We start from the raw sequence: 25852 nt of genomic DNA, 5'->3' as shown, positions 1-25852 counted from the left end.
TCTCACCAGCACACCCAGCCCCCAGCCGAGTCTGTGAGCATCTCCACAAAACTGGAACACCCAAAGGCCTGTTAACAAGCTGAGTGTTTTGCCAAACGAACAAATCAGTGAATGATGCAATCTCTTCTCTGCACCTTACAGAGGCACATCTGGGAACGACTTCAGAGACTCCACTTCAAAAAGCTCCCTCGGCACTTTTTCCAAGAGACAATGGCAGTTTGTCCATACCAGCCAGTTGGATTACAGGGAGGAAGTTATCAAAAAACTCCACGCCACCTCTAAACATCCCTAAATTTTGCCATCATTTCTAACGTTGTTCCATGCTCTGCTCAACATCTGCCATACCCCATGATGCAAACAGGAGCATTTCAGTGGCATAAGGTATAAGGACTCGCCATACATACATGAACCTCCTTTCTCCCTCCATAAAAGAATGAAGATGTATAGGTGTAGACATTACAAAAGGAGAAAAAAAAAAACCCTCAAGTCCTGATCTTCCTTTCTAAGTAAAACTCAGACAGCAAAATGGAGCGGCTGGATGCCCAATAGTAAGTGGGAAGGATGACATTTTGATGCCCAGATGTGGCCACCATGAACACAGGTTTTCAGTCACAGATTTGGTAGAGATAGAAATGTCAAAACCATCAAAGACAGGGTTATTTTTTAGTCCTTTTCAGTGCTGACAGACAGGTCTGCCAAAATCCAACCCTTCCCTACTTCTGCTAATAGCACAGCTGTATTTCCACAAGAAAGTGGGGCTAATGCTTCAGCCACAACCTCCTTTCCAAAAAGAATTGTCCTTTTACTGAAGATTTGAAGGGAAGTTATTGGTGCTGTACTATTGCCTTCAGACACAAAGGCTCTTCTTATTCCTAAAGGGAGGTGGGGCAGGAGTCACTACAGACAGTTATTGGATCTACTGTCCATCACAAGATCACCCTCCTCACAGTGCCATAGCCACGAAGGAAAGAAATTCCTCTATTTCCTCCACAGGAAGAAATCCTAACAAGGATTTAAGAGTCAGATCACACAACTTTGCCCCCTCACACACAGTTCAGTGGGGTTTCAACATAAGAGATCTTGTAAGAGATGGAGCTATACAGAAGCAGTGGAGGGGAGAGAAAACAATGCTGAAATAATTCAGAAGATGCCATTTCCTTCTCCTAAATATAATGTACTTCTCTTACTACTATTTATTTTGAGAGCTGGGGAGGATTCGTTCTCCCTGGAGTTCTTTCCATCAGGCCCAAATCCCCACAGTCAGCTCTTAGAAATGTGTACCTTTTTTTGCACGACTCTAGTAGTTTATCCTCTCTAAGGATTATAGGGCAATAAACGACTGGAAACCACTCTGCAGCAACAAGTGTTGTGACCAGAGTACACAGGGTGTGGAATACAGCTTGAAATTAAACTATACAAAACCAGTTTTAAGTTCAGAGAAAAACTGGACTGGTCAGCATGTTGGACCTGCTGAAGACAGACCAGCCAGCTCAATTAATGCTTTCTACTTCTCTTTTGTATTATAAATGCATATTCCTCTAAGAAATGAGCCTGATCAAAAGCAGAGACTCCTCTCTACCTCTGAGAGTCCCCAGTGTTTAAGTCTACAATACCACAATCGCGTACGGCTCTGCACACAGTATCTCCTGCGTGTGTATGCACACTTGGTATGTGTGTGACACCACTTACAGCTGCAGTCCAAAAGTAGCAGCTGCCTGTTGATACAAACCCTCACGCTGGAAAAACAGGTGATAATGAATTCTTAAAGCATATGCAAGTATTAAGCAACTACTCCATGAATTGCCAGCAGCTGTTTCAAGAACCCTGCACTGCTTGCCACAGGTATTTATTTAAAGTATGATACCCACCCCAATACAAAACACATGCATAGACATATGCATGTACTACCCCATAGTCCCTTAAGACTTCTGAACCAGGCCATGCCGGCAATTTGTTTGGTAATTTCAAAGCTACCCACTGTGAAGCTTCCCATCATATAAAGGGAAACAAAAAGAAAGGAAAGGAGCTAGAGAGAAATAACAGGGTCTAATTTCCTTGTCATTTTATGGACAGATCCTTAAAGAGAAATTCACATAGCTCTTCAGACTTCCAACACTTCTAATATTCTTCGAATGTACATTTTGCTCACGCAATTAGATCATATTTAGTCTCCATCCCAGACTCACATACAACAGGGAGAACTCCCCCACATTTTCACAACAACAGAAACACTCCAGGTATTTTCACTTATAATATGGTTTTATCATTTTAAACTTTTATCCTTAAAGTGCCACTTTAAGGAATGTGGCACTGAAACGTTTTTCCTCCTTTTTCAGTTAGTATCATCTAATTTTCTGGTAATACTTAAATTCCATCTATGGACACCATTCATTAATGTTGTCTGAAACAGTTCAGCTTTTCACTGTAGCCTTCTGCTCTGCTGTTGTCTCTTAGCAGTTACAGCTATACCTGCCTCGTCCGGTACGGGAAGGAGAGGGACAGTGTGCAAGAAAGTTGCTGAACTTACAGAGGAAGCAGTGACATGACTAGATAAACAGAAAGCACCTGTTCTAAGATCGTAATTCTTTTGAATTAACTGCACATCAAACTGAGAATTCAGACAGCAAAGTAGAAACTCACAAAAAAAAGTCTTAACTTTATTAAAGCAGTTACTGCTAGGTTTGGAAAATAAAAAAAACAACTCTTAGGCTCCACAAATCCCAGCTAAGAAGAATTCACATCTGAAACAACTCCATGTCATCAGAAACACTGAATAACACAGTGATCAAAGGCACTGTCAATACAATTATATTATATGGGAGGATAAGAAGGAGGCTAGACAACTAACAGTGTGAGTAATTGGGTTATACTGTAGACTTGTTTTTAAATACTGCAATCCACCATGTGAATGCTGCAGGTCTCATTTAACTGGGTCACCAAAACTTAGGCAAAAGCCTACTAACTTAAGGCTAGGAAGTGCTATTTGTTTGCCTAACTTTAGGCTACGAGGTGTGAACACTGGGAAGCGTAAGCAAATCCACACAGGTAAGGGCAGGAATCTGGACCAGCAGATGGAACAGGTAAGAATGGAGCTCCTCAGCTTTTAGGACCCCTCTGCCCTTACAAATTATTTCACATTTCTTCCACATAGTCCACATGTAGAAGCAACAGAAATTTAAGAACAGAGTAAGTACCATGCCCTCCCAAACCACCCAGATAATGGTATCTGCCTTCAAAATTGTATCCCTATAAAGCCCCAGGATCCTGACAACCATTTCATATAGTAATTTAAAGTAAATACCTTTCAGCAGGTAATCCTGCCACAGCCATGTCTTGAAGTTCTTTGAGGTCAGGGTCCTTAGGCTCAGTTAATGCAAGCGGCGATAGCTTTCTTCTGGCATCCTGAAGTGAGCTTTCATGTTCTGAATTCATCTTGCTTGGCTGATTTTCAGCAACAGTGAGATCTGTACATGCAGAATGCTCACCCTGCTCCATCACAGGAATGGCTGGAGAGTGATTTTTGTACAGGTATGTCTCCTGCTCTTCAGTGCTCGTGTTTATAGCTAAGTCACCTTCACCAGTGACTAACATCCTTGCAGTACCTGTTTCAGGGATGTCTCCAGTTTTTTCGTTACCTGCCTTTGCTGTGCTTAACACTGTGTCACTACTCTCTTTTACATCTCCCTCAGTCATATTGCTAGATTCTAGTTTAGAGTCAGTTTGCAAGCGATCATCCTGGCTTACTTCGTTTTTTAAGTAATCTATTAACCCATGCACGGTCACTTTCTTTTCTTGCTGTGCAACTTGTGAATTTTCCAGTGTTTCCAAATATTTCCTATTTACTGGATCATCCTGTATCATCTGCATGTCATTCTGAGACTTAATGTCATGCATAAAATTGCTGTGAATGTGTGTCTCCTGATTTTCCCCAGGTAGCACATTAAAATTGTCTGGCAATTTTTCATGATTGTAAGATCCTCCCGGGACAAGTGTTGAAGCTGCCATGTCAGAGATGCTCTTGGCAATGTCTGGATCACCGTACTCACTTTTCTCCTGTTCATTTGGCTTAGGATCCTGGCACTGTTCAATAGGAAGACTTACATCTTCTTCAGATGAAACTGGTTCTGCATTACACTCTGTAATTAAGTTATTTCCCTCTGCGGTAGCAGCATCTTCTAAGTCCCTCTTCTGTACATCGCCTGTAGAGATAACAGCTACAGCGGGTTGTTGCTTACTGTCAGAATACGCAGGGAAGTTCTCAGCTGCTGCCCCATCAAATGAAGCCGGTCCTTGCTTCTTTATCTCTAAGCTTATTAGCAATTCAGGATCAACGCCACTAGCACACACGCCTTCCTTTCCTTTCATTTCACTGCCCTCTGGATGCTCAGTGGCTTTGTCTGGCTTTTGCAGATTTTGCAGAGCACATTCAGCAGGTGTAGCGCCTTCCAATCTAGGGACCACTTCTAAACAGCTACTGGGCAGCCTATTTTTCTCAGTGTCCTGGAGACTTGCTGGTGGCAGCTCTGCCACTGTGTTTTCTTGTTGCAGAGTTTTGCCCTTGGCAGCTTTGCAGGAAGACTCAGTAGCTAAAGACAACTCTTGCCCCTCTGCTTCTGAGGTGCTCTCGGCAGCTCCTTTGCCCGCCTTGTTTGATTCTGAAAAGTTCTCAGCACCACACAGTTCTGCTGTATCCTTGGCCACTGGACTCTGCTTGAAGCCTGCATGATTTTCAGACAGAAGTAGGGGTAATTCAGCACTCAGTGTGCTGTGGACAGTTTTTTTAAATATCTGGCTGATATGCTCCCTAAAGGCTGGGAGGCTGGAGCCAATGTCCAGAGAGCTGCAAGTCAGAGCCTCATGCTCCCTTCCAGAGTTCTCTGCAGACTGCTCAGAAATACTGATCTCTGTCCTGGTTACGTTATTATTCTCTTTTGAAAGCTCTTCCATTCTTTCTGAATTCCCAGGTTTCTCTAAGATCTTACCGTACTTGTCATCTATGCAGATATTACTTGCAATTTCCTCATTACAGCCTTCTTGTTTACCAACAGATGAAAGGCTCAGCAGCTTCCCTTCTAGAGTAGGGAGAGCTAACAGAGACTCTGCTGAACTGTCACTTTGCTGTTCTTTGAAGTTTGCCTCACTTTTTGTTTCTTTGGATTTAATTGCAGATATCTCTTTCTTCAGCTTCTCAGAATTGAACTGTGATAAGTTTCCAGTACTCTGCCCCACATTTAAAGTCTCTGGCAGGGCTAAACTGCTGTTTCCATCTCCCTGAAAACTGTGGTCTGGAACATCTTTTCCATTAACATGCATATTCCCCACAGAGCTGGTTTCTGAATTTGCTGTTTTACCTGTGCTTACCCTGGGTGAAGGACCTAAGCGCACAGACACCTGAGAACCTGCAGCAATCTGCAAATTAGAGTTACTTTCTAAGGCATTTTGGCATGCTACAACTTCCAGCTCATTATTTAGTAATTCCTCCCCAGTACCACTGTTAGTATTGTTTCCAGGTTGCTGGCTAGGATGGCTTAGTGCAGAGGTCCGTGTAGAGAGGGCTGTAAAATTTGCTTGACAATAACCAGGCTCCTCTGGTGTCTTTTGAATGCAGCTGGATTTATATGACTTATCAGTGGGAATTACTTCCCCGTGTGCCTGTAATGGCGAAGGAGATCCTTGTGTCCCTAGACTTTTATCACTTTTCATATTGCTTGTTTTTGTGACAGAAGCACTGTCCTCACAACTTATCTCCATGTTTCCATCTTCCCGGCTGATTTCCCCATCAGCAGTCAGGCCTTCAATCTTTTTCGAGTTCTTTGCCATTAATGGCATTTTTCCTTGAGTTTCTGGATGAGATATTTGAGGATCATTTTTCTCAGAATTATCAGAAGTATGTGCTATTTCTGTATCACTTGGCGAAGCCTGTGATATGTTAGTGGCACTTGCTGAATTCTGTGTCCCTGGAAGAGCATTTATAGCAGCAGCACGGCTTTCACCAGTATTATCCTTTATCCTGCACACGCTGCCTGGCTGTTCATTCTTGTCAGATTCTTTAGAAAACGTATCGCTATGACATGCTGCTTCATGCTGACTAGCTGAGATCAAAGAATTATTATCCTGCTCAGGCTTGTTTGAGTTTTGCTTACTGCGGCAGTTTTCTTCTGCCTTGAGATCAGTTTTGTTTTGCTCATTGCAGTCTTGCAAATTAAGCATGGTCACACCAGAAATATTTTGCCCATGTTTGCTGCTGCGCATATCCTCTGACACTACGGCACTGCTTTTATCCTTGTCCTTTTCTTTTGCTGTGTCAGAGTCGCATTGGATCGATGCTGGACCTAGCGCAGAATATTCTTTATTAAGATGGTTTGAAATGTTTAGAGGTATTTCTGGCATGTTGCTGTGATTATTTAAGTCCAATGGCCATTCAGGTTTTAGAGCTCTTTCTTTGTGTTCCCGGTTGTCTGCTTTTGTGACAGTTGTCAGCCTGCTTTGCTGCTTCTGTTGTTCGAGTCCTGTATTTGAAATCCAGCCACTGTCACCAGCAACAGACACTGACTTCTCCATTTGCTCTGCTTGGGGAAGAGTAGTTGGAACATCTGCATTTTCTTGCAATTCTCTGATACTGCACTCCAGGGCCTCAGAAAAGCTGCACGTGTCACTCTCAGAGGGGCAGCTGTTTTCACTGATGTGGCTGTCACCCCCTCCCTCCATGTGAACTGGGAGGAGCTGAGGAGCGAGTCCTGAAGTACTGGCTACAGCTTGGGAGGTTTCTAAACAAGCCATCTGCATATTTCTGTGACTTTCTGCAGCCACTTGCTCCTGCTGAGCTTGCATCAGCACATCCGATTTGCACTCACTTTTTAGTGCCAAATCTTTGTCCTCCATGAAACCTTTCACTGCAGTTTGGTGCTTCTCTTGTTGAATACCCTCATTTTCTTTACCATCCACGGCACTGCTTTGTGCAGCTGCAGCTGCAGGTCCTTGCTCTGGATCGCTGCGAGGCACTTCAGTGATGTGACTGATCTGCTCTTTGGTTTCCGAAACCTGTAAGGCCTCCTCAGTCTGAACAGCCATGCAATCCATAGTCACTGCCAACTCATTTAAGCCCTGGAGCTCGAGTTTTGATTTGGACATTTTTACACTTTCTTCTGACTTGCTATAGCTCTCAGGCTTTTCTTGACTCTCAGTTTTGCATTCAGATTCTAACACAGTTCCTCTAGCAAAAGCCTTCACCCAGGATTCATCCTGCTTACTCTGCTTAATATTATTGTTCTCAGAGTGGAGGAGCGGTGAACTGTGTGCATGGGCTAAACAAACCTTTTCAGTCCCATTACAGCCTGGCTGGCCCGAAGTTTTGTCTTCTGCTTCAGTGTTAAAGCAATCAAAACTCAGTGGGCATTCTTCCCGTGGAAACTGCAGTGAAGCCACGAGCTTATTCTCCAGATCATCTGTGGCAGCTGTTTTCTCTTTACTCATTTGTTGTTCAGGTTTACAACCAAGAGAGTGTGTACTGTCTTCAGGTGATTTAAAGTTACTGTCTAAATTCAGAGGCTTTTCCCCAGCTTCTTCCCTTAGGTCACCTGTTGCAGTTTTTTCACAAAGACTGAATTCTTCAGGATTGTGTCCCAAATGGGTATTTTCCACATCCTGGTGGTGGCTACTAACAGAGTTCGATAGTTGTCTGTCTGCCCCACTTGACCCCTCAGGTAATTCACTGGTTTCTGTCACTCGTGTCTCCTCTGTTCTGATTTTTTCTCCTGTTACATTCGCCTCGGTTTCTTTTTGATTCAGGTCTGTGGATCTGCTCAGAGAAGTACTTAATGCATATTCTTCCAGTAATAATCTTTTATCTACCAGGGAATGTTCCTTGGTGGGATTGATAATGCTTTCTGTTTCAGAAAGTGTGGTGCTTTCTCTAGACACATCATCAGCTTTTATAATTTCATTGCTACTGGCTTCATCTTTTGGGCTTTCAGTTGTGACAGCTGATTTTTGTTCTTCCTCTCGCTTAAATGATAAAGGCACACTGAAATGCTCGGCACTAACAAGCTCATCCTCCTTTTGAAGCTCTCTTTGAAAAATGGGTTCGTTTTTTTCAGAGGCTGTTTTCACCCCTTCACTCCTCATTGGATCTTGAGAGTCATTTCCTGGCACATATTCCCTCGAAGGCTCTTCAGGCTTTGATACCAAGAGATTTGGAGGGTTAGAAGGCAACTCTGGCATTAAAGTACAGGCTTCTGATTGCTCCCCTTTGCTTCCAGATAGAGCTGGGTTTGCCTCATCCCCTTTAGCTGTTGTTACAGCCCCCATCTGTAGATTACAGACTTCACTGATCTCAGTGAAGACCTGAGCATTCACAATTGCTCCAAATTTTTCACTGTCTGAGCCTCCTGTTGCTGGATAATTTAGGATTAAGGTTTCCTTTTTCATTAGCAGACCCTCTCCACCATCTGTGTTCTGTCTACCTTGCTGCATTACAGTCTGCGGCTGACCTACTTCCAAAACTCCTCGCTCCTGCTTGGCCTCCTGAGCAGTAAAATAATCTCCTGCTTCTTTACCCTGGGGAAACGTGCTGACATGTGGTTCCTTCATGCCACCCAGCTGCTCACTCTGCCAGAGCAATCCAAATTCATTCAAACTCATTTGTGTGACTCCTTGCATTTCTGTAATTGCTACAGGAGGGCTGGGCTCCGGGCTTGGGTTTCTGGGATCATTCTCATTGTTTTTGATAGAAGTGGCAGCAATATTGTCACATTTTGGGCCTCTGTGCACAGACACGGCATGTGCTATTCCCTCTTCTTTGTCATTCACTGGACCTGGGAATGGCACTGCTTCATTGCAATTTGAGGTTGGCAACTTGTCGTTGCTTATAAGATCTGCTGTGACATGTGTTTTGGCACAGTATGCAAAAGACATTGAGGTAGGCAGACTTCTCTCTCTTGCTTCTGCAGCCTGCTTTGAGAAATCAGAACCTGTTTGTCCTCCATGTTCTTGCAAGATACTGTTCTGTCCTCTCACCTCTGAAGACACCATGCTTGAATTTGGATTGGATAAATCTTCAGCACTGTAGCTACTGATGCCTTCATTACTGATGCTGCCAACAATGGAAATGTTTATTCGTTTCATGTCAATAAAGAAAACGAAGCAAAGAATAAAAACAATTCGTGCTATTGATGTTTCAAAGCCATGCAGTACATGCACTGAGAAGCTGATAATCTGCTTTCAGGAGCTAAACCATCAGACACACATTACAGTGATTTAAACGCTCATTACTCTGGAAAACATGTACCCAGTCTTACCTGACAGCCACCATGCTCATGGCATGCATTTTAACCATTCCAAAACCTGTCTTAGTTAAGTGTGGGGAGAGGGGACACACATCTAACAGACTAAGGGAGCAACATGAGAAAAAGTGACAAAAATACTGGAAAAACCACCAGTAACTCAAAGAAAGGTTTTTCATTTCTGCTTCTATGAGACTACTTTGCGCAAAGCTAAAGGCCGTGCAATCCACAGTAACTGCTGTTATCTGGCTATACTTTTATTATGCAGCAGAAGATTAAGAAGGGCCCATCTGTTGAATGTTTTCTCCAACTAATCAGCACAGTTGATTCTCACCAAAGGGTCAAAGGTCTCACCTTGCCGAACGACCTTGCCATACAACGACACACGCCCTATGAGGTCATTTTATTGCAGTGTTTGATTTCAGTGCATATAAGGTATAACCGTTTGTATGATCTCTCTCCACGCCCATTAAAGATAAGATAGAATAAATGGAAGCAGAGATGATGTGGGTGCACTAACTGCAGAGAAGGAGAAGTTATTTTTAATATTTTTCACGTGTACTGTGTGGACATCAGTTTCCATACTTAGGTTTGTAGGTGGTGGAATAGGTTAATCCTGTTCTCTCCTTCACCTCCCCTGGGAAGCCTGGGCATATTTTCATTGCCGTAGGGAACATGTAGTGAAAGATCAACTCAAAACTGAACATGGAATTGTACCTGGGAGCAAGGGGCATCATTTACTTAACATGAAATAATAAATCTCTCAACCCCCCATCCAAAGCAAGATACACAGACAACATGTTGTCAAATGCTCAGAGGTCACTGTAACGGCAGTGCGCTCTAGTTCCATAGCTGCACGGAGAGAGTTCGTTCATGGTGAGCCCATCACTGGAGCTTTGCCACAGCTTAGCAGTAACAGGCTACATTTCAGAAATTCAAAGTGCCCTACAAACTGTAGTTATAAAAGATGCTTAAAACACCTTCTTTTGCCCAAAAGTTTTTCTTTTCCTAGCACACTGAAAACACCTATCCATATAAAACTTACTGACACTGGGAACAACACAGGTGGCAATGCAATATCTGGTATTTGTTGGATCACTGACAACATGGGGCATGATGGGACATGAACAAACAACAAGGAGATGCCAGGAGGCTTTCCCTAAGGAAGGAACAGACTTAATCATTTGACATTAATTTTGCACTCAGGGACTCTTAATTAGAAGAGGAGGGGCAGAAACCACAACACTGAATTGGGGAGAGGATGGAAAAGTGGGAGTCAATTGCCGTTCCAGCTTTTTGTTCGTGTTGCAGGTTTATCGTCTTACTGATTAAATTGCTTATTAGCAGTTGTGTGCCCAGGGTTCTTCAACCTGGAAGCATGCTCCTGTCAGACATGGTGTTCAGGGGAAGAACAAACATGGGTGCAGGTTGGGGAGGGTGAAGCCCTCTAACCTCTGTGAAACTGAGTGTTGGAAAAAGGAGAAAACACCACCTACAATTACAGTTTGTCCTTATCATCTTTAACCTCTGATTCTTTACTCCCATTTGTCAACTGAGTTAGGAAAAGCATGGTAATAAATTTGGGATTGAAACATTGGTAATGTTCATCACACAGACCATACATCATTATATATTTACATTTTTACAGATTTCAGCTGACTGAAATTTCTTTAAGATCTTTACAGATATTACTTCTTTGTTATATTAGACTTCTATTTGCAGCTATTAAATATGAAACAGTTCCAAACATGTCTGAAGTGGTTAAGTTTTCTTGAATACAATTGCTAAACCCATGAACTATCTACTGCCATGCTGGTAGCAACTTTGTAAAGAGTCATAGTAGTAAACTTGTGACTTAGCAGGTTCAAGGGCAGATGAGAATCCTATGAACTAAGCTATTCAGCATTATGAATCAACTAAAACAATTTTTCTGGTGTTCGATAATGCTGAAAACTTGTTCATTTTACTCAGGAGTAGATGAAGGAATTGGGACAACTTTGTAATTAATGAATGCTGAACAAAATTAAAATGACAGTGCTGGCACATGCTGTGACAGCAACTTAAACTATCACTTTTAGAATGAAGTAGTACACATTCATCATTGTGCTACTTCAGCTTGCCTCAATGTTTTATTCAGGACATAACAGAGAATTGAAAGGTTCGAGTTTCCAGTCATAATAAGATACGTCCAGACTGACCTGTTTGGATATCTCCATCTATGTTTCTTCTTCTGATGTAGGTAACAAGGAAAACTATAAAGGGAACGTATCCTACATCTTCCTTTTAATTTTTTGTAATCTTGCTTTTCTGTCTGCAAGACAGTGCTGGGGTTAGACAAACATCTGTTGGGAACAACTTAAGCACAGAAGGATGGACTAGATGACCTCTTAAGGTCACACCTAGTCCCATTATCTTCCACTCTTTCTAAAGGGAGCAACACTACAGGGAAATGACACCACATGCTGAAGATAATTCCCCTGAGTAAAACCCAATCTACATGAAAATGTACTAGCAATCAATAATTACCTGCAGGGAGCATGTATTTTGAGACAAACCCATTCAATATGATCAACATAAAGCTATGACCCTAAAAGTTGGGGGGTTTTAAATACAGGAAAATAAAATGTGTTCTCTTTTGTGGTTACTTGATCTCTTTTGTTTGTAGTATGAACTAGCTTGATATTATTAAGGGGAAAAAATCATTCTGTAGGGTAGTATTTAAAACAAAACGTGCAAATGACAAAGCATGAAAGAACATTAGAGTTCCTCATAGTTCGTGTAGAGCTTAGGGCAGAAAAAGTCATTTTGCTAGGAATAATAGTTGCACATAATCAATGATAAGTTAGAAAAAAAAAGAAAATGCAGTCATACAAAGACCTAGGTGCATATGTAACTTGAAATATGCAAGTGTCCCACTGCACTCAAGAGTTATCAAAGGGAACTTTTCCCTTGTCTTAGAAGTTAAGCACACAATTAAGGATTTGCAAGTTCAAGGCCTTAACATACTGACCATATGAATGCTATCCTTACAGTTACAACATCAAACAACAATGAGTTAAATCTTTATATGTCTAAAGTGTTTGTTTTGCATAAATAATTACTGAGAAATTGCTTGTTTGAAAGCACATTGCAAATTTACCGATTAATTTTTAATACCTGTAGTTAACCTCTTCCACCTTTAGAATATATTGTGGCAAGTTCGAATTATCCTGAAACAATTTAAGAGTACTGCCCAGTTACTAAGATGTTTATTAGGACAGCACTGCCTGGTTTGTGTTTAGGGTGTGAAGCTATAAAGGATGTTAAGAAATTGATGACTTATGGTGCATCTACCAAAAATACTTCTGGATTAAGAGCCATACCCAATCTACCAGCCATTAACACTTGAAGTTGCAACTTCCATTATGCTGTCTTGCCATCCACAGCAAAGGCAAGGAGACAGAAGATAAAACCAGCAGCAGCTAGACAAAAGCTCTCTGGCAATTAGTATGTGAGGGGGGTGTCAAGGGGTGGGGGGTAGAGATGCCCAAAGATGTTAAGCCTACTTGATAAACAACACAAAATGATGATCCAACAACAGAAAATCATAGATAATTCAAAATTTCCTTTTCTTATTCCTTTGCTTTCCTTCTAAAACATGCAGCAGTTGTTGAAAGGACAGGCAGTCTTTCCAACCCAGTCACACTTGTGAGGGAAAAACACCAAGTGCTGAAGCCTATGAAACCCAGAGCTTGCTATCCATACTGATGTAACTCAGAGCCTGAGTGATTATATTCCCAGGAGTATAAAAGCCTGAAATCTGAGGATGAATTTAGAAAGCACTGAAGGGGACAAATGCACAGCCAGCTCTGCCACCATGGCACACATATAGCTGCTTCTCAAATGTTTCTGTTCCGTTTCCCATGACACACGAGAGATCAGCATCTACATTTTGAGTTTACACACTTGGACACACTGTACTGGAGGACTTGAGTTAACTTAAAGAATCCTGCACTTTAATCTGTCCCTTAGAGGTATTGAAAGTTAATTAGGAACATAGAAATAATTTCCACATTCCCTTTAAAAAAAAAAAAGTCAGAGTAAGTCACTATTTGAACTTTTCAGTGTAAACAAACACATGAGAAATCCATCATCGCTAAAGGGCTGCTAACAGCAGCCAGCTTCCCCCGCCCTCCCTGTGTATCTAAGCTTTCAGGAAAAAGTGAGGCAGGAATAATGATCTATATGATCCTCCTGAGAACTGTCCTCCCCTTCTCCCCCACCCCCAATCACTTTTCACCTCCTTGTTCCACACACAGAATAAAATTCAGGGCCTGCAATATTTTAAGTATGACCGAACTAAATTATTCTAACATAAAAAAAGTAAGCTGTACTACTGCTGCAGCAAGCAAACATGGCCAGATCTTCAGTTCCAGTTCCACAACCGGCTCCTGGTCTCCATCCGAGATATCCAGAGAGTCAGCAGGAAGCATGGCACTGAACGGACGGTCCCACATGATGTGTGGCAGCTTCAGCTTGTCATTCTGCAGTGGCTCTGTGGGTTCCATAGGATCTGTGCGCAGCACTCAAGGTGGGAAAGTGGCCAAGTTCATCTACGAAGAGTGCTTATTCCCCTGAACTACTTCTGGGTGCGTATCTTTTAAATTGCTGTATCTGCTTCTTCCTAAACCTGCAGGAAAAAATGCTTCTCTGGGGTAGAGTTATCCAGCTAAGGATTCCCTAGGCGTTTTCTTCTGTGTGTGCACCACGAGAAAGGCATGGTTACATCTCGCGCAGACACCAATGTTAGCAAGCCTGAGGCTTGCTAACTATTCTAGTTCTTCAGCATTTTTATTTCACATGGAAAGTTTACAGATTAATTGCTGATGGTGTTACTTTTCAGCATACAGGACTAGTGAGAAACAGCTAAAAAATATTGGACTGAAACAGAGTATTTTAAAATAAGAGTCACAGACGTTTTGAATTCCAAAACATAAGAATCTAAAAGTGACTGAAACAATTTCTGAGAATTTGTGGAGGATGGAAGAAAGCCACCCAGAAGACTGGAAAAAAGCAAACGTGGTAGTTTTCCACACAGAGATACTCCATCTGAAGATAGCAGGTCATCCACTTTTAAGACTGTAAGAGTTCACTTCAGGGTGGAAAAGATGCGTTCAAAGCAGCATATGGGAGCAAGTTAAAAATAAACAGCCTGGAATCTGAAACTTCAAAGATTTCCGTTTATTGTCTTTGTTTCTATTTTGGCAGGATATAACTAAGAAGCCACCCAAAACAGGCATGTGCCAGCAGTTTCAGGAGTAAGGCTAAATAAAAAGTAATTGCCTGAGCTCCTGCCCATCCTAATATGTTTCCTGAAACAAGAATCTTATGAATCCCTTAAAAAATAAATTGAAAAACTGCTGTTGTAAGTCCTACAGTATACTAAAGCATCAGGACGAACAATGCAGGTTTTGAAAAAGAATAACATGGATACAATAATGTGAGGGTTAAATTCTGCTCTGTCCCAGTACACCAAAGTCAGCACATAAGTTTTGCAACACGTTTAATAGATTTCTGCATTCTCAAGGGAGACTCCACCAGTAAGACAGGCCATTCCTTGTGTTAAAAGCCACGGTGAGGTCTTCAGCTATGACCTTGTAGCTTTGTTTCCCTTCGATGGCAGGATTGCCCAACCTTGCCCACAGGGTGAAGATACAAAGGTCCACCCATATGAAGATGCGAGATCCATGATAAATTCTAGAAGTCTCAGGTCAAATATTCAGGTGACAAGTCTCTGAGAAGTTTACCATGTCCTTCCAGCACTGACAGTGATATAGATCTGTCTGCAGGCAGTATTAAATGGTTTCCCACATTTGAGTGGCTAGAGGAACTTGAAGCTGACGCTTCCTTCTCCATACCACCAAAAAACCCCCAAAAATTTCATCCTTATTCTTTCCTAGCTGTGACTGCACACAGATTTCATCAAGAATGGTTTTCACCAGATTGGGTGAGAGTGACAAAATCCTGCTGCATGGATGAATACAGCTTCATTCCCGGCTGCTTGATATGATTTGCCACCTACTATTATTTTTCTTGGATACAGAAGTAGAGGAAGATACTGCTGACCAGGGTAAAACAACCTCCCCTCCCCCAAAGTCCCCTCCTTGATTTTATATATTTTGAATTTTAAAAATGAACCAAACATCACAGAAGTGATGGAAAGCTATTTCCTCAGGACTCTCATATGGCGCCCTCTGATTTCGTATACCTGAGTTCCTTACATTTCCACAAATGAATGGAGCAAGAATGTCAGAAGTTTAAACCTCCGCATACTTCTTGCTGCTCTCTGGCGACATCTAAGAATCTCTTACTCTTTAACGTACTATGCTGTGAATATTCTATACCCACTTACAGGTGTAGAAAATGAAATTCGGAAAGATTAATTGCTTTGATAAGGTTCACTCCTGGGACTTAGTGTTAGGTCAGGGAGCTGAAAGCACATTTTCCATTTTGAGTGCTTCACAGTGTTCCTGTTCCTACCAGTTTCCTCGTAGCTAGTTAGAAGCGTCTTTATAGGCAGCCACTGGAGAAAGTTGTGTATACTGTCTCCCTTAAAATGTGGACAAGAAAGTAATTGTACAGAGATGCTTTTGAGAAACAAGAACAACGTATATAATTTAAGCTCCCTGATGAGTTCTGCTGCTGCTTCATTCACAGGCTAGAGGCAGTACATAAGGCAGGTCTTAGTGGTTGGCACAAACACTGTATTAGGTGGATGCTGGTGCAAATGCTGTCAGTCAGAGGGTGTACGGGTGTTGCAGTTCTAAGTACACAGTCTAAGTCTGTCATTTTGCAGTTTCACAAACAACTCTAATCTTTAGGAATGTTACTCATGATAGGCCTACATATAAAATTTAACAGTTGCTAATACTCATCATTTCCCCCTGAACTCTCTTTCCCCTTTCCATAATATAACCTGCGTAATGATAAGAATACCGGAAAATGACTATATTATTGTCACAAATCACAATGGATCATGTTTTAAGTAGCTTAGAATAAATTTATGTTTTCTTCAGCTACGACAGCATGGTTACTCACCATTACACACACATACAATATAGTGATTATGCACAATACTGTCGAGAGAAACTAGAAGCTTGAGGATACATGTAGTATTTTTTAACTGTAATAACATATGAACAAAACATGCATCTAAAGTTCTCCTCCTGTCCGAGTTTACATCACAACTGCAAACTCAATTTTTTTCTAACTAGTGTGAATGACATCTGTGGCTTTTCTCATTTGACATGAAAATGGAGAGACACTCTCAAAGACATAAGGAACTCATCCAAGGAAGAGCTGTTTCATGTCTAGACCTGGTGCTAGACAGTAAAGTGATGCCACATTGGAAGAGAAATAGTCATACATCTCTAGGAAAGACGTGCAACCTTTCATCACTTTAAACTTCAAGCCTAAATACCTTTATCGTTGTAAATTGACTTTGCAGTCTTAGTCTTGCTCAGACTTTATTTTTTTCAGTAGATAATTAAGATGTGCTAGTGGCAGTCAGAAGAAATAGAATTAATAGTAACTATCTTCCTGTGTGCGTACTGAAGTATGACAACCTACTGAACTCTAAGAGCTCCATAGCACAGCCAAACTATCCCTTCCAGAAAGTAAACTGCTTTTTCTTGGTAAGTCTTTTTAGATTATGTCATGTCTCTAAGTTTCCCTGAAATTTCCCTGATGTGGTCCATTATGATCTTACTTAATACCTGCATTTGGACTTAAACTGCCACAGACTGTTGCATGACATCAATAATTTTAGAATAGAATAGAATAGAATAGAGTAGAATAGAATAGAATAGAATATTAGAAGGGACCTACAACGATCATCTAGTCCAACTGCCTGACCACTTCAGGGCTGACAAAAAGTTAAAGCATGTTATGAAGGGCATTGTTCAAATGCCTCTTAAACACTGACAGGCTTGGGGCATCAACCACCTCTCTAGAAAGCCTGTTCCAGTGTTTGACTACCCTCTAGGTGGGTGGTCAATGCTTAATCTCCATAATTTCTTGTTAAAAAAGGGCAGAAGAAGAGTTTATTGCCTGGGATAGCATTAACTTAACAGCATTTGAAATATTTTGCTTGACTACTGTTTGTTCTTGTTTTTCATTTCTCAAGTTTATATCTTTCAAAGACAGTGGCAATCAGAAATGGTAGCCAGGGTTGGTGGAAACAGAAAAAGGCCCAATTCACACATACTCCCCTTGAAAAGGATGTGGCCAATCTTTTTGCAGTGAATTCTCCAATCTTAAAGAAAGTTCATGTAAACACTTAAAAAGGTGCCCACAGCCTAAAAATCCTACACATTTATCAGCAAGTTACTGCTACCCCTTCTAAGCTGTATCTATCATTCTATCCCAGGTAACACTGATGATCAGGAAAGTATTCAGCCCTATGTCAAAATCATGCTAGCATTAGATAATTTCTTCATTGCAGCAGATGAAAATTCTAGTACCATGGGAAGATTCAAGTATTCAAATAAAAAGTATTAATGCTTCAGACAAAATATTCCCTTTGGCATATTTAATAAAATCCAGATTACGTTACCTTCTGCCATCCTTAATAGCACTGAAGAATACCTTAACTCTGAAAGTGGTCCTATTTATTTAATCAGGTGAATTTTAAGGCATTTAGAAGAGCACAATGCTAATAAATATTAGCTGGGTTGGTACTTTTTAATAGAATTGTTATACAGAGCTAAGCACAGCATTTTGCAATTGTTTAAAATTACATCTTCATTCACAACCATATATGACTACAAAAGACTCTTCAATGTTTCTCTGTCTCAGATAAGAGTTTATTAGTATGAGCAAAAAGCATAGGAAGTTTAGGTCAAGAGTTACGACAACAGCTGGTGTCTTGTTTATAGCTACGCAGTAAGGCGAGAAAGTCAGTTTAGTAAATAGTAAGTAGCCTTGTTTTGTCAGGTTATTTTGAAGACTACATCATCATCATCCATCAGGATGATAGATTTTGAAAATCAGTTACACAAGAACATAAATTTAATGAAAATCCTGCAACTATCAACAGCAGCAGGGCTTCAATTCTATTCACCGGAAGAAACTTCATTTCTTACCTTGTAGGTCCTGGAATTGATGGGGATATGCTCTCAGCCAGTTGCACAGCAGCAGGAAGATCTGAGATGTCCTGACCTCCAGATCTTTCTATGCTGTTTTCCTGAGGGGTCCTTTTTAAACCATGCCCATTACCAGGAGGTTGGCCTAATTCTGAATCTTGTGGAGCGCTCTAGAATGAAAAAAAGAACAATTTAAATAGCTACTGCTATTTTGGAGTACAGGAAATTTTGGAGAATACATAAGCTTAAGGAGTTTTCTTCTGCCCACTGACGGACAACTTCTGTGGTAGATTTCACTACTTTGATGGAACTTGCAGGTTCCAAAGCCAAGCCATTTTTTTCCTTAACGACAGAAAAACAGAAGGAAGTGGTTGAGTCAAAAATAAATACTAGGAAAAGAACAGGGAGAGAAGAATGCAGCAATTGTTCTAAAGCAGCCAGGGCCTTTACTGACCCAAGGAGGGTATCATCTTCTCTTTTTCCAAGCCTGGCAAATGCTTCCTTGCTAAGCAAGTTTAAAACGAGAAAGGATGGAAACAAGTTATCAACTTTGACACTCATAATATTAGCAGTATCTTTGGAGTGAAGTTAGAGATAAAGCCAACGTCAATCAAGATCCAGCACTTGAATCCAAGTCCAGATTCTTCCCTCTCACTTCAACAAAGCTCAGAATGCCTCTGAACTGAAATGGAGGGCCTGATTATCCACCGTGTTGCCTTTCTGTAATAACAGATACAGGAAATGCTGCAGTTTCTATAGTAACAGCTACAGAAATGCTATTACACAAATATGGTAATGCTGCATCACCTCTTCTCAAAGGTAAATATTTACCCAGGATCTTCATCCACGGAGACATGCCTTTATGAGTGGTGTTTGTTTTGTTTTGTTTCGCTTCTATTGCAAACTGTTAGTTTTGCTCCAGGAAGGAAGGAAGTCCTGTGCAAGTGCCAGGCTGTGACCCGTGGTGTGCCTGCAAATCCCTGGGGTTCTACAACACCCCCATGGGGCTGCTTACAACAGGTAGTGGCACCTTCCTGCTGAGGGTTTTTTTTGGCAGAATTATCTTTAGAAGGCAAAGAAGAGCTGGTAAAAGCTGCTTTGAACAGCAGCTGAGGATGTTCTTCAAGTACAACAAAAGAACTAGAGAGAAACAATTATGTGTAAAGCAAAAATGAAGTCTGAATGAAGAAGCTCCATTTCAAATCCTCTGGCACATCCAACAATAGTGAAAGAGAAGGAAAACTGCTTAATCAGATCACCCTCAACATACAGTCATTGTTGTTCTAAGAATTGTTAACTGTAATTGTAAAAAGCCAAAGGCACACTTAAGGTAAAGACACGTAAGCGTATGTACTGACCACAGGAGAACCACTTCAGAAGAATGTCATAGGTGAAAAGCACAGTACACAATTCCAACTAATCTCTTGGGTTTTTTTACTCTTGATTTTTAGGTTTATTTTGTTCTAGAAGTAGTCAATAAATTGCAGAAAACTATTGTTTGCAAAACTACACTTCTCTGTGTGAACATGGTGTGCTCTCACACAACCAAAGGCTTCTCGTGATCAGAGACAGGAATGAGAGACACCCAGTGGACAAGAAAAGCCCACGTAATGAGCAATTGAAAAGGTCAGGGCATACTGAAAATATAAAAAGACTTCCTTTAGAGTTAAGGCAAATTTGATTAACTCTCATATCCTCTGCCTTTCCCTGGAGGAATCCCTTCACTACAGCTTTGTTTGCAGAAGTCTCCTTTATCACACTGCTTTCCGCTGAGATAGACCAAGTGCTCTTGGTTTCATGATTATTAAGCACTTACCCAGCATGTGCTGACATCTAGCATTTGGAATATTTATCTAAGTATATATGTTGGCCCCAAAACCACAGTATATGGCAAAAAAATACTAGAACATCAAGATTTATACACGGAAATCTGTTTCTTCCAGCCAGAAAAGAAAAAATAAAAATAGAACTTAGTTAGCTTACAGGGCTCTGTTTTGCTTTTGGTGCTGTGTTTTGGGCAGCCTTGCTGTTGTTTCAGTGAGAAAGTTTGCATGGAGAATTTATTTCAGCATGCATACATATGTGTAGAGAGAAAGAACTATGAGAAAATGTGTTATTAAATTAATTATCAGGAAAAACCCCAACCAAAACAGTGACTTCTGGGGTAATACGTGATCATGCTGGAGCACATCCATTGCCCAACTGCCACTCACACCCCACTACTATCCCCATACCCCAGAGCCTCCCCTGCTTGCCAGTTAGGGTGGGTGGTATTTATATCTTGACAGAAGAGGAACTCCTTCAACTAGATGGGCCCAACCCCACGGACAGTCAGTCTTCAGAGCATGCACTGGCCTTGACCCACCAGGGAAGCGGGACAAGAGCAGGGCGGTGGGTTGGTAAATGCACAACAAGACACGCGAGGCAGCCACAGTGCCATGCTCTTATTTAGTCAACGTATCATGTCTTATTGCGAGAGCTACAATTGGGTCAGTCTGGGAGGTGTGCCACAAACGAATGCCTCCCAGTAGCAGACAAATTAAGTATAATTTTCAGGGCACATGCAGACAAAAATGACCTCCTTTCCTTTCCCAGCAGAGCAGGGACGGTGGGGAGAACCACACAAAGAATCCCCCAAAATTAGGCCAATTTATGAATTTGTCCAGATGCCTCCAGCAGTTGGCAAGAGCAGCGAGAACTAATTCTTTATTTTTCCTTCTTTCTACTACCACCATCTCAAACTTTCTTCAACTGATTTGGGTGCTAGGCAGGAGGAATACCTCACAGCTCTCTTCAGAAGATGAAGAGCTGCATGTTTTGTCTCCTTCTTCTAAAGCCTCTGTCATCTTCCATGGCAGAAAGGAACACAGCAAAGAATTAAGTAATTAACCTACTGCACTTTTAGTACCCACATATTGCTTCTAATGAATCTCTCTTTCATAAGATCAGCCATTTAACTCAAAGGGCTCCTTAGGTTACAATCTTCTGTTCTACTGACCTGCAGTTGTCCCACTTTTGGAGCCACAGCATAATAGGGATGCCTCTTGCACACAAATGTCTAAAGTAAAACTCCTTTCTGTGCAGGGAACCAGTATCCTTTGGATTGACATCCAGAGCCACGAATCCCACGAGCCACATGATAACCGATAGTTAATCAGCAACATGGGCTCAGTTACGGCATTAGAAAGAAACACTACTCATCAGCCTGTCATACAATAAATCGAATAGCACATTGCTACCAAAGCTCAAATACCACTAACAAATACAAGGAGGCCTAACACTGTGGTTACATCTGGTAGGTACTTACAAGCCAGCAGTACAATTATTTCAGGACAGTTTGAAACCGTAACATGGAGTCAGGCTAACTTGTCATTGACTCGCTGAGTCTGACACTTCACGGAACACTTTGGGGCCAGAATAATTTTGCTAGAAGTTTGCTGGATTAATTCACAAGTTAACTACATAATATAGACATTTATGTGCCTGTTATACCTAGACACCTCATCTCATAAAAACTAGGATGTTTCCATCTCCACAGAGAAGGACCCATGTCCCAGTGATTTTATCAGCTGTTACACCAAGTCTTAATATCAAAACAAAAACACACTGGGAAGGGCAAATTAAGAAGGCAAGGAGAATGATCACAACAAAAGGTTAGTTATGTGCGCTATTTTGAAGACTACTTTTAACATTTTTCTATAGGTTGTTTGGGGGGGGCGGGTGGGTTTGTTTGTTTGGTTGGTTGGGTTTGATTTTTTATTTTTAAATAGTTTTGTGCTTTCAGGGATCTAATGTTTCAGAAGGTACAGTTCATCTCCCAGCTATCACTAAGCAACTGTCATTGGCCACAGAAAAATCTGACTCTTGTTCTTCTAGTTCCGAACATGACCAAATTTAACATATATGAAAACAATCTTTGCAACATAGCTCCTGTTGGAGCAGAGAGGAGTTTGAATTGTTGACACTCTTCTTTCTTTCTTTCCAGGCTGTCAGGTGTTTGAATGATCAAAAAGCAAAGTTGCCCTCTTACCTAGTAAGGCAAGAGCACACATGGCCAGGAAAGTATATTTTCAAAAGAGGCTTGAAGGAGGATTTTAACAATAATCTAAAATAAATCTTAATGTAGATATTTAAATGTAAAAGGAACTACTAATATTCCAAGATACAGGAAAGCTTTATATATTGGTCTTCTACATTTAATGTATTAATTTAATCATCACAAACCAACATGCTCTGTAAATCTATGTCAGCTGGCAGAAAAACATAATTCAATTTCTCTATAAAGTTTTTCAAATTTAAGCTAGTTATGCAAATCAGGTGCTGAACTAGCTTTGCAGAGCGTGCTTTTTTATTTTTAATTAACATATGTGAAAACAGTTAGAAAGACTGTTTTGTTCAAAAGTATCATCAGAAAGCTGCTGTTAAATAAATTACTTTTGAGGTTTCAACACATACAACCTCTGAAGTAATTTACTACAGAAGCTTGCAGCTAAGTTTGCTCTATATTCATTTCAAATATAGTATACTCCTTTTTGAAAAGGATTCTGAGATTATAAAAAGTTACTTAATTGAAAGACTTAAAGAAATAATTACATTAAAAATCAGAATACAGAGGTTCTCAGAAGTTTTTTCTTTAAGTCTAGGATAATTAAAAAACCCCAACAACAAACAAACCGAGTTTGTCAGAGAGTATACAAACAACAGAAGGAAAACTAAACAGCCTATACTTTTTTCCTTTAAGCCAGCATACTATTTAAATGAATAAAACTGATTCTCCTGAAATATGAAATGTAATTTACATTAAACCTTTCCACAAGCACTGGACTCTGCAAGAACACAAAGTAAATCTACAGGATCACTTCATTTTCCTGATGAAATGAAGCTCCTGAACAGGAGCTTAAAAGTTAAAAAAAAAAAAAAAAAAGAGAACTCCATTAACACTGTAGCCAAAAGGATTATGTGCACTGCTGTACTCTGGCTAAAGTTACCATACCAGAAAGAAATTCCCTTAATGCTACATGGGAGCCTGTTCACAGCTCAGCTCCCAAAACACTGACTCCCCTCCCGATTCAAAGCCACAGCAACAGCATTAGGCACTGCCACAGCCTTGTGTTACAGCGATTCAAGAAGCCTCGTGTTTCTCAACAAATCACCAGGCTCTTGATCACAAAGTACAAAACGGGTCTGGTTTTAAAACCTAGCATTCACACTCAAACCCCTCCAAATAAGTGAACTTCCTTTGATTCCCCTTTCTCCTTTCAGTAAAAGTTGTTTCCTTTTACATCTGCCCTCTGCAACGTTCCTCCATTAAACACGCATCCTTTTATAGCAGTTGCTGGAACATACCATAGCTCTGATAGCTGAAAGTAATCTTTGAAGAGTTACATTAAGTTTCCGTTCTCACTAGCTCCCTCTGGTTATGGGGGGGAAGCTGGAACAAGCCTTTACAAGTCTCAATCAATAAACCAGAACTTACGTTTTATTTTTCTCCTTGTCTTCCATTACAAGTTGGGGTTTTTTTAATAGGGTTTTTTAAAGTCTGCCTGCTAGAAGTATTGGTTCATGCGCTCCGAGCCACCACCTCCTTCACGGGGACGGGGATCAGGCTGCGGCAGTGCAGATGAATGCCGGGACACAGAGCACAGGTCGGCCCTGTGGTGCCTGGGCTCCAGTTTCAGGATCAACCGTCAAGCTGACCACATTGGGAGGATGGACACATGGTCCCCGTTAGGGCCACACACCTCCTCAGCCAAACGCCTCACGCATGTGTGGCTGAGCAGGCTAGCATCAAGCAGAAAAGCATGCACATGGCGCTCTTTGGAAAGGTTTCACTGCAACGCTTTGCAGCAATCGCTCATTTTGCTGCAGGACTGGCTGCAGAGAAAGGGAGTGAAAAGTTGTTCATCCAAAGCCTTAATCAATAAGCTGTTCCTTGTTATTTTTATTGTACTTCAGCATTAAATCCATTCCTTGAAAACGGAACTGAGACGCCAGAAACTGGCTTGCTGCAATTCTTAAAACAATCAAGTTAACATAACAGTTCATGAATGAGTCTGCCTAATACCCTGATACCTACTAGAAATCAATACCAATGAAATATGAATAACGCAGTCTATGTCACAAAAGTGGATAGAAGAAAAGTTTTCAAAGTCACATTTTTCTAAAAACAGAATTGTACAGGTCACATGGTTGGGAAATCATATTTTTAAAATGGCTGTAGCAATTTTTTAAGACGGAGCAGGTTTTAGGAGCTACCTTTTTGCTCTTCTGGCTTTTTGGTTTTTTGCTGTTCTGCAGGTACAGTAACTGAGCAGTAAGTTAGATTTTTCAATCTTCATATCCTTGGAGAACCATTGTTTCTCCATTGTTTGGAGAAATGGTACCAAAACAGATAAAAATTAGATAATGAGTGGATATTGCTTTAACAACCAGAACTTTTCAATCAAATCAGCAAACACTGGTCAGCAAAACTACTGATCATGGGACAGTAACAAATTGGTACCTGACATACTGGGCCAAGCTTGAACTCCATGTGACAATTAAGATCTGAAGAATTACACTAAAACTTGGTTTTGTCACATCGCAAGAGAGGTAATTCTGATTTTAATAAACAACTTGTGCAGCAATCTGCATTATTCAGTGCCTGTCCCTTGTTGAGACTGGCTGGAGTTCAGCAGTTTAGAGAGGGTGATGACCATCATGACCACTTCTTGTTTTTTTGCCCAAACATCACGACTACTTAATTAGTTGGATGCAATTATGACATGATCAGATGCGAAAAGCAGACTCTTTCTTTAAGGGAGATTCTATACAAAATTTTGCAATTACAGTAGCTTTGTTTTTAATCAGTAATGGTGTAATTTGCTATTGCTTCTGGCTTGATTTATTTGTCTCTCACAGGAGTAGAATTTTAGGTTCATGCCTTTTCTAATTAAAATCCTCAGAGGGACAGGAATGCAAAAATTGGCATTTGGTGGAAGTCTCATTTAATCTGCTTCTTACAAATACAAGAAGCAAAGCAAAGCGTGATAAGGTAACAACGGTATTTGAAAAATTCTGGTTACAACATTCTATTGTAAGTACCTATGCCTTTTTCTTAGAGAAAAAGGTTTGCTTTCCCTCCTGAGAAATACCTACTGAAATGACTCTGGCTACGAACGTAAAAATAAACACTGGTGTGTGTGTTTGTGTGTATATATCTATATATCTGTTTATATATAGTCACCATCTTATCCCTGGTTTTGCATTCTTCACATAATACCCAACTTCCTCTTGGCTACAGCAAGAGCAATTCAAACCTTCAGGCTTCATTGTTGGTGTTTATGACCCTTCCAATCCACTGAGGGCACTAAACTGTTTATCTTCAGATCCTTGTAATGTCAACATAAGGGTCTTCTCAACAACTTGCTGCTACGTTTAAGCCTTAGTCTGTTTGAATGTACATAACAT

The 25852-nt window shown here is 40.8% G+C and overlaps 1 protein-coding gene across 15 annotated transcripts in view; it reads right to left on the bottom strand.

Moving 5' to 3' along the window:
• The window catches only part of TACC2 (transforming acidic coiled-coil containing protein 2), a 147463-nt gene that overhangs the window by 99712 nt on the left and 21899 nt on the right, over window positions 1-25852 (bottom strand). For all 15 annotated transcript variants that reach the window (XM_076339161.1, XM_076339160.1, XM_076339169.1 and 12 more), the window contains 2 exons: window positions 18404-18573; window positions 3302-9091 (listed from right to left, as the gene is read on the bottom strand). In XM_076339161.1, the coding sequence (XP_076195276.1) occupies window positions 3302-9091; window positions 18404-18573 (5960 nt within the window). The remainder of the gene's footprint in view (window positions 1-3301; window positions 9092-18403; window positions 18574-25852) is intronic.

Source organism: Aptenodytes patagonicus, chromosome 5 (assembly GCF_965638725.1).
Source record: "Aptenodytes patagonicus chromosome 5, bAptPat1.pri.cur, whole genome shotgun sequence".
Lineage (NCBI taxonomy): Eukaryota > Metazoa > Chordata > Aves > Sphenisciformes > Spheniscidae > Aptenodytes > Aptenodytes patagonicus.
This window is presented reverse-complemented; position numbering and strand designations above follow the sequence as displayed.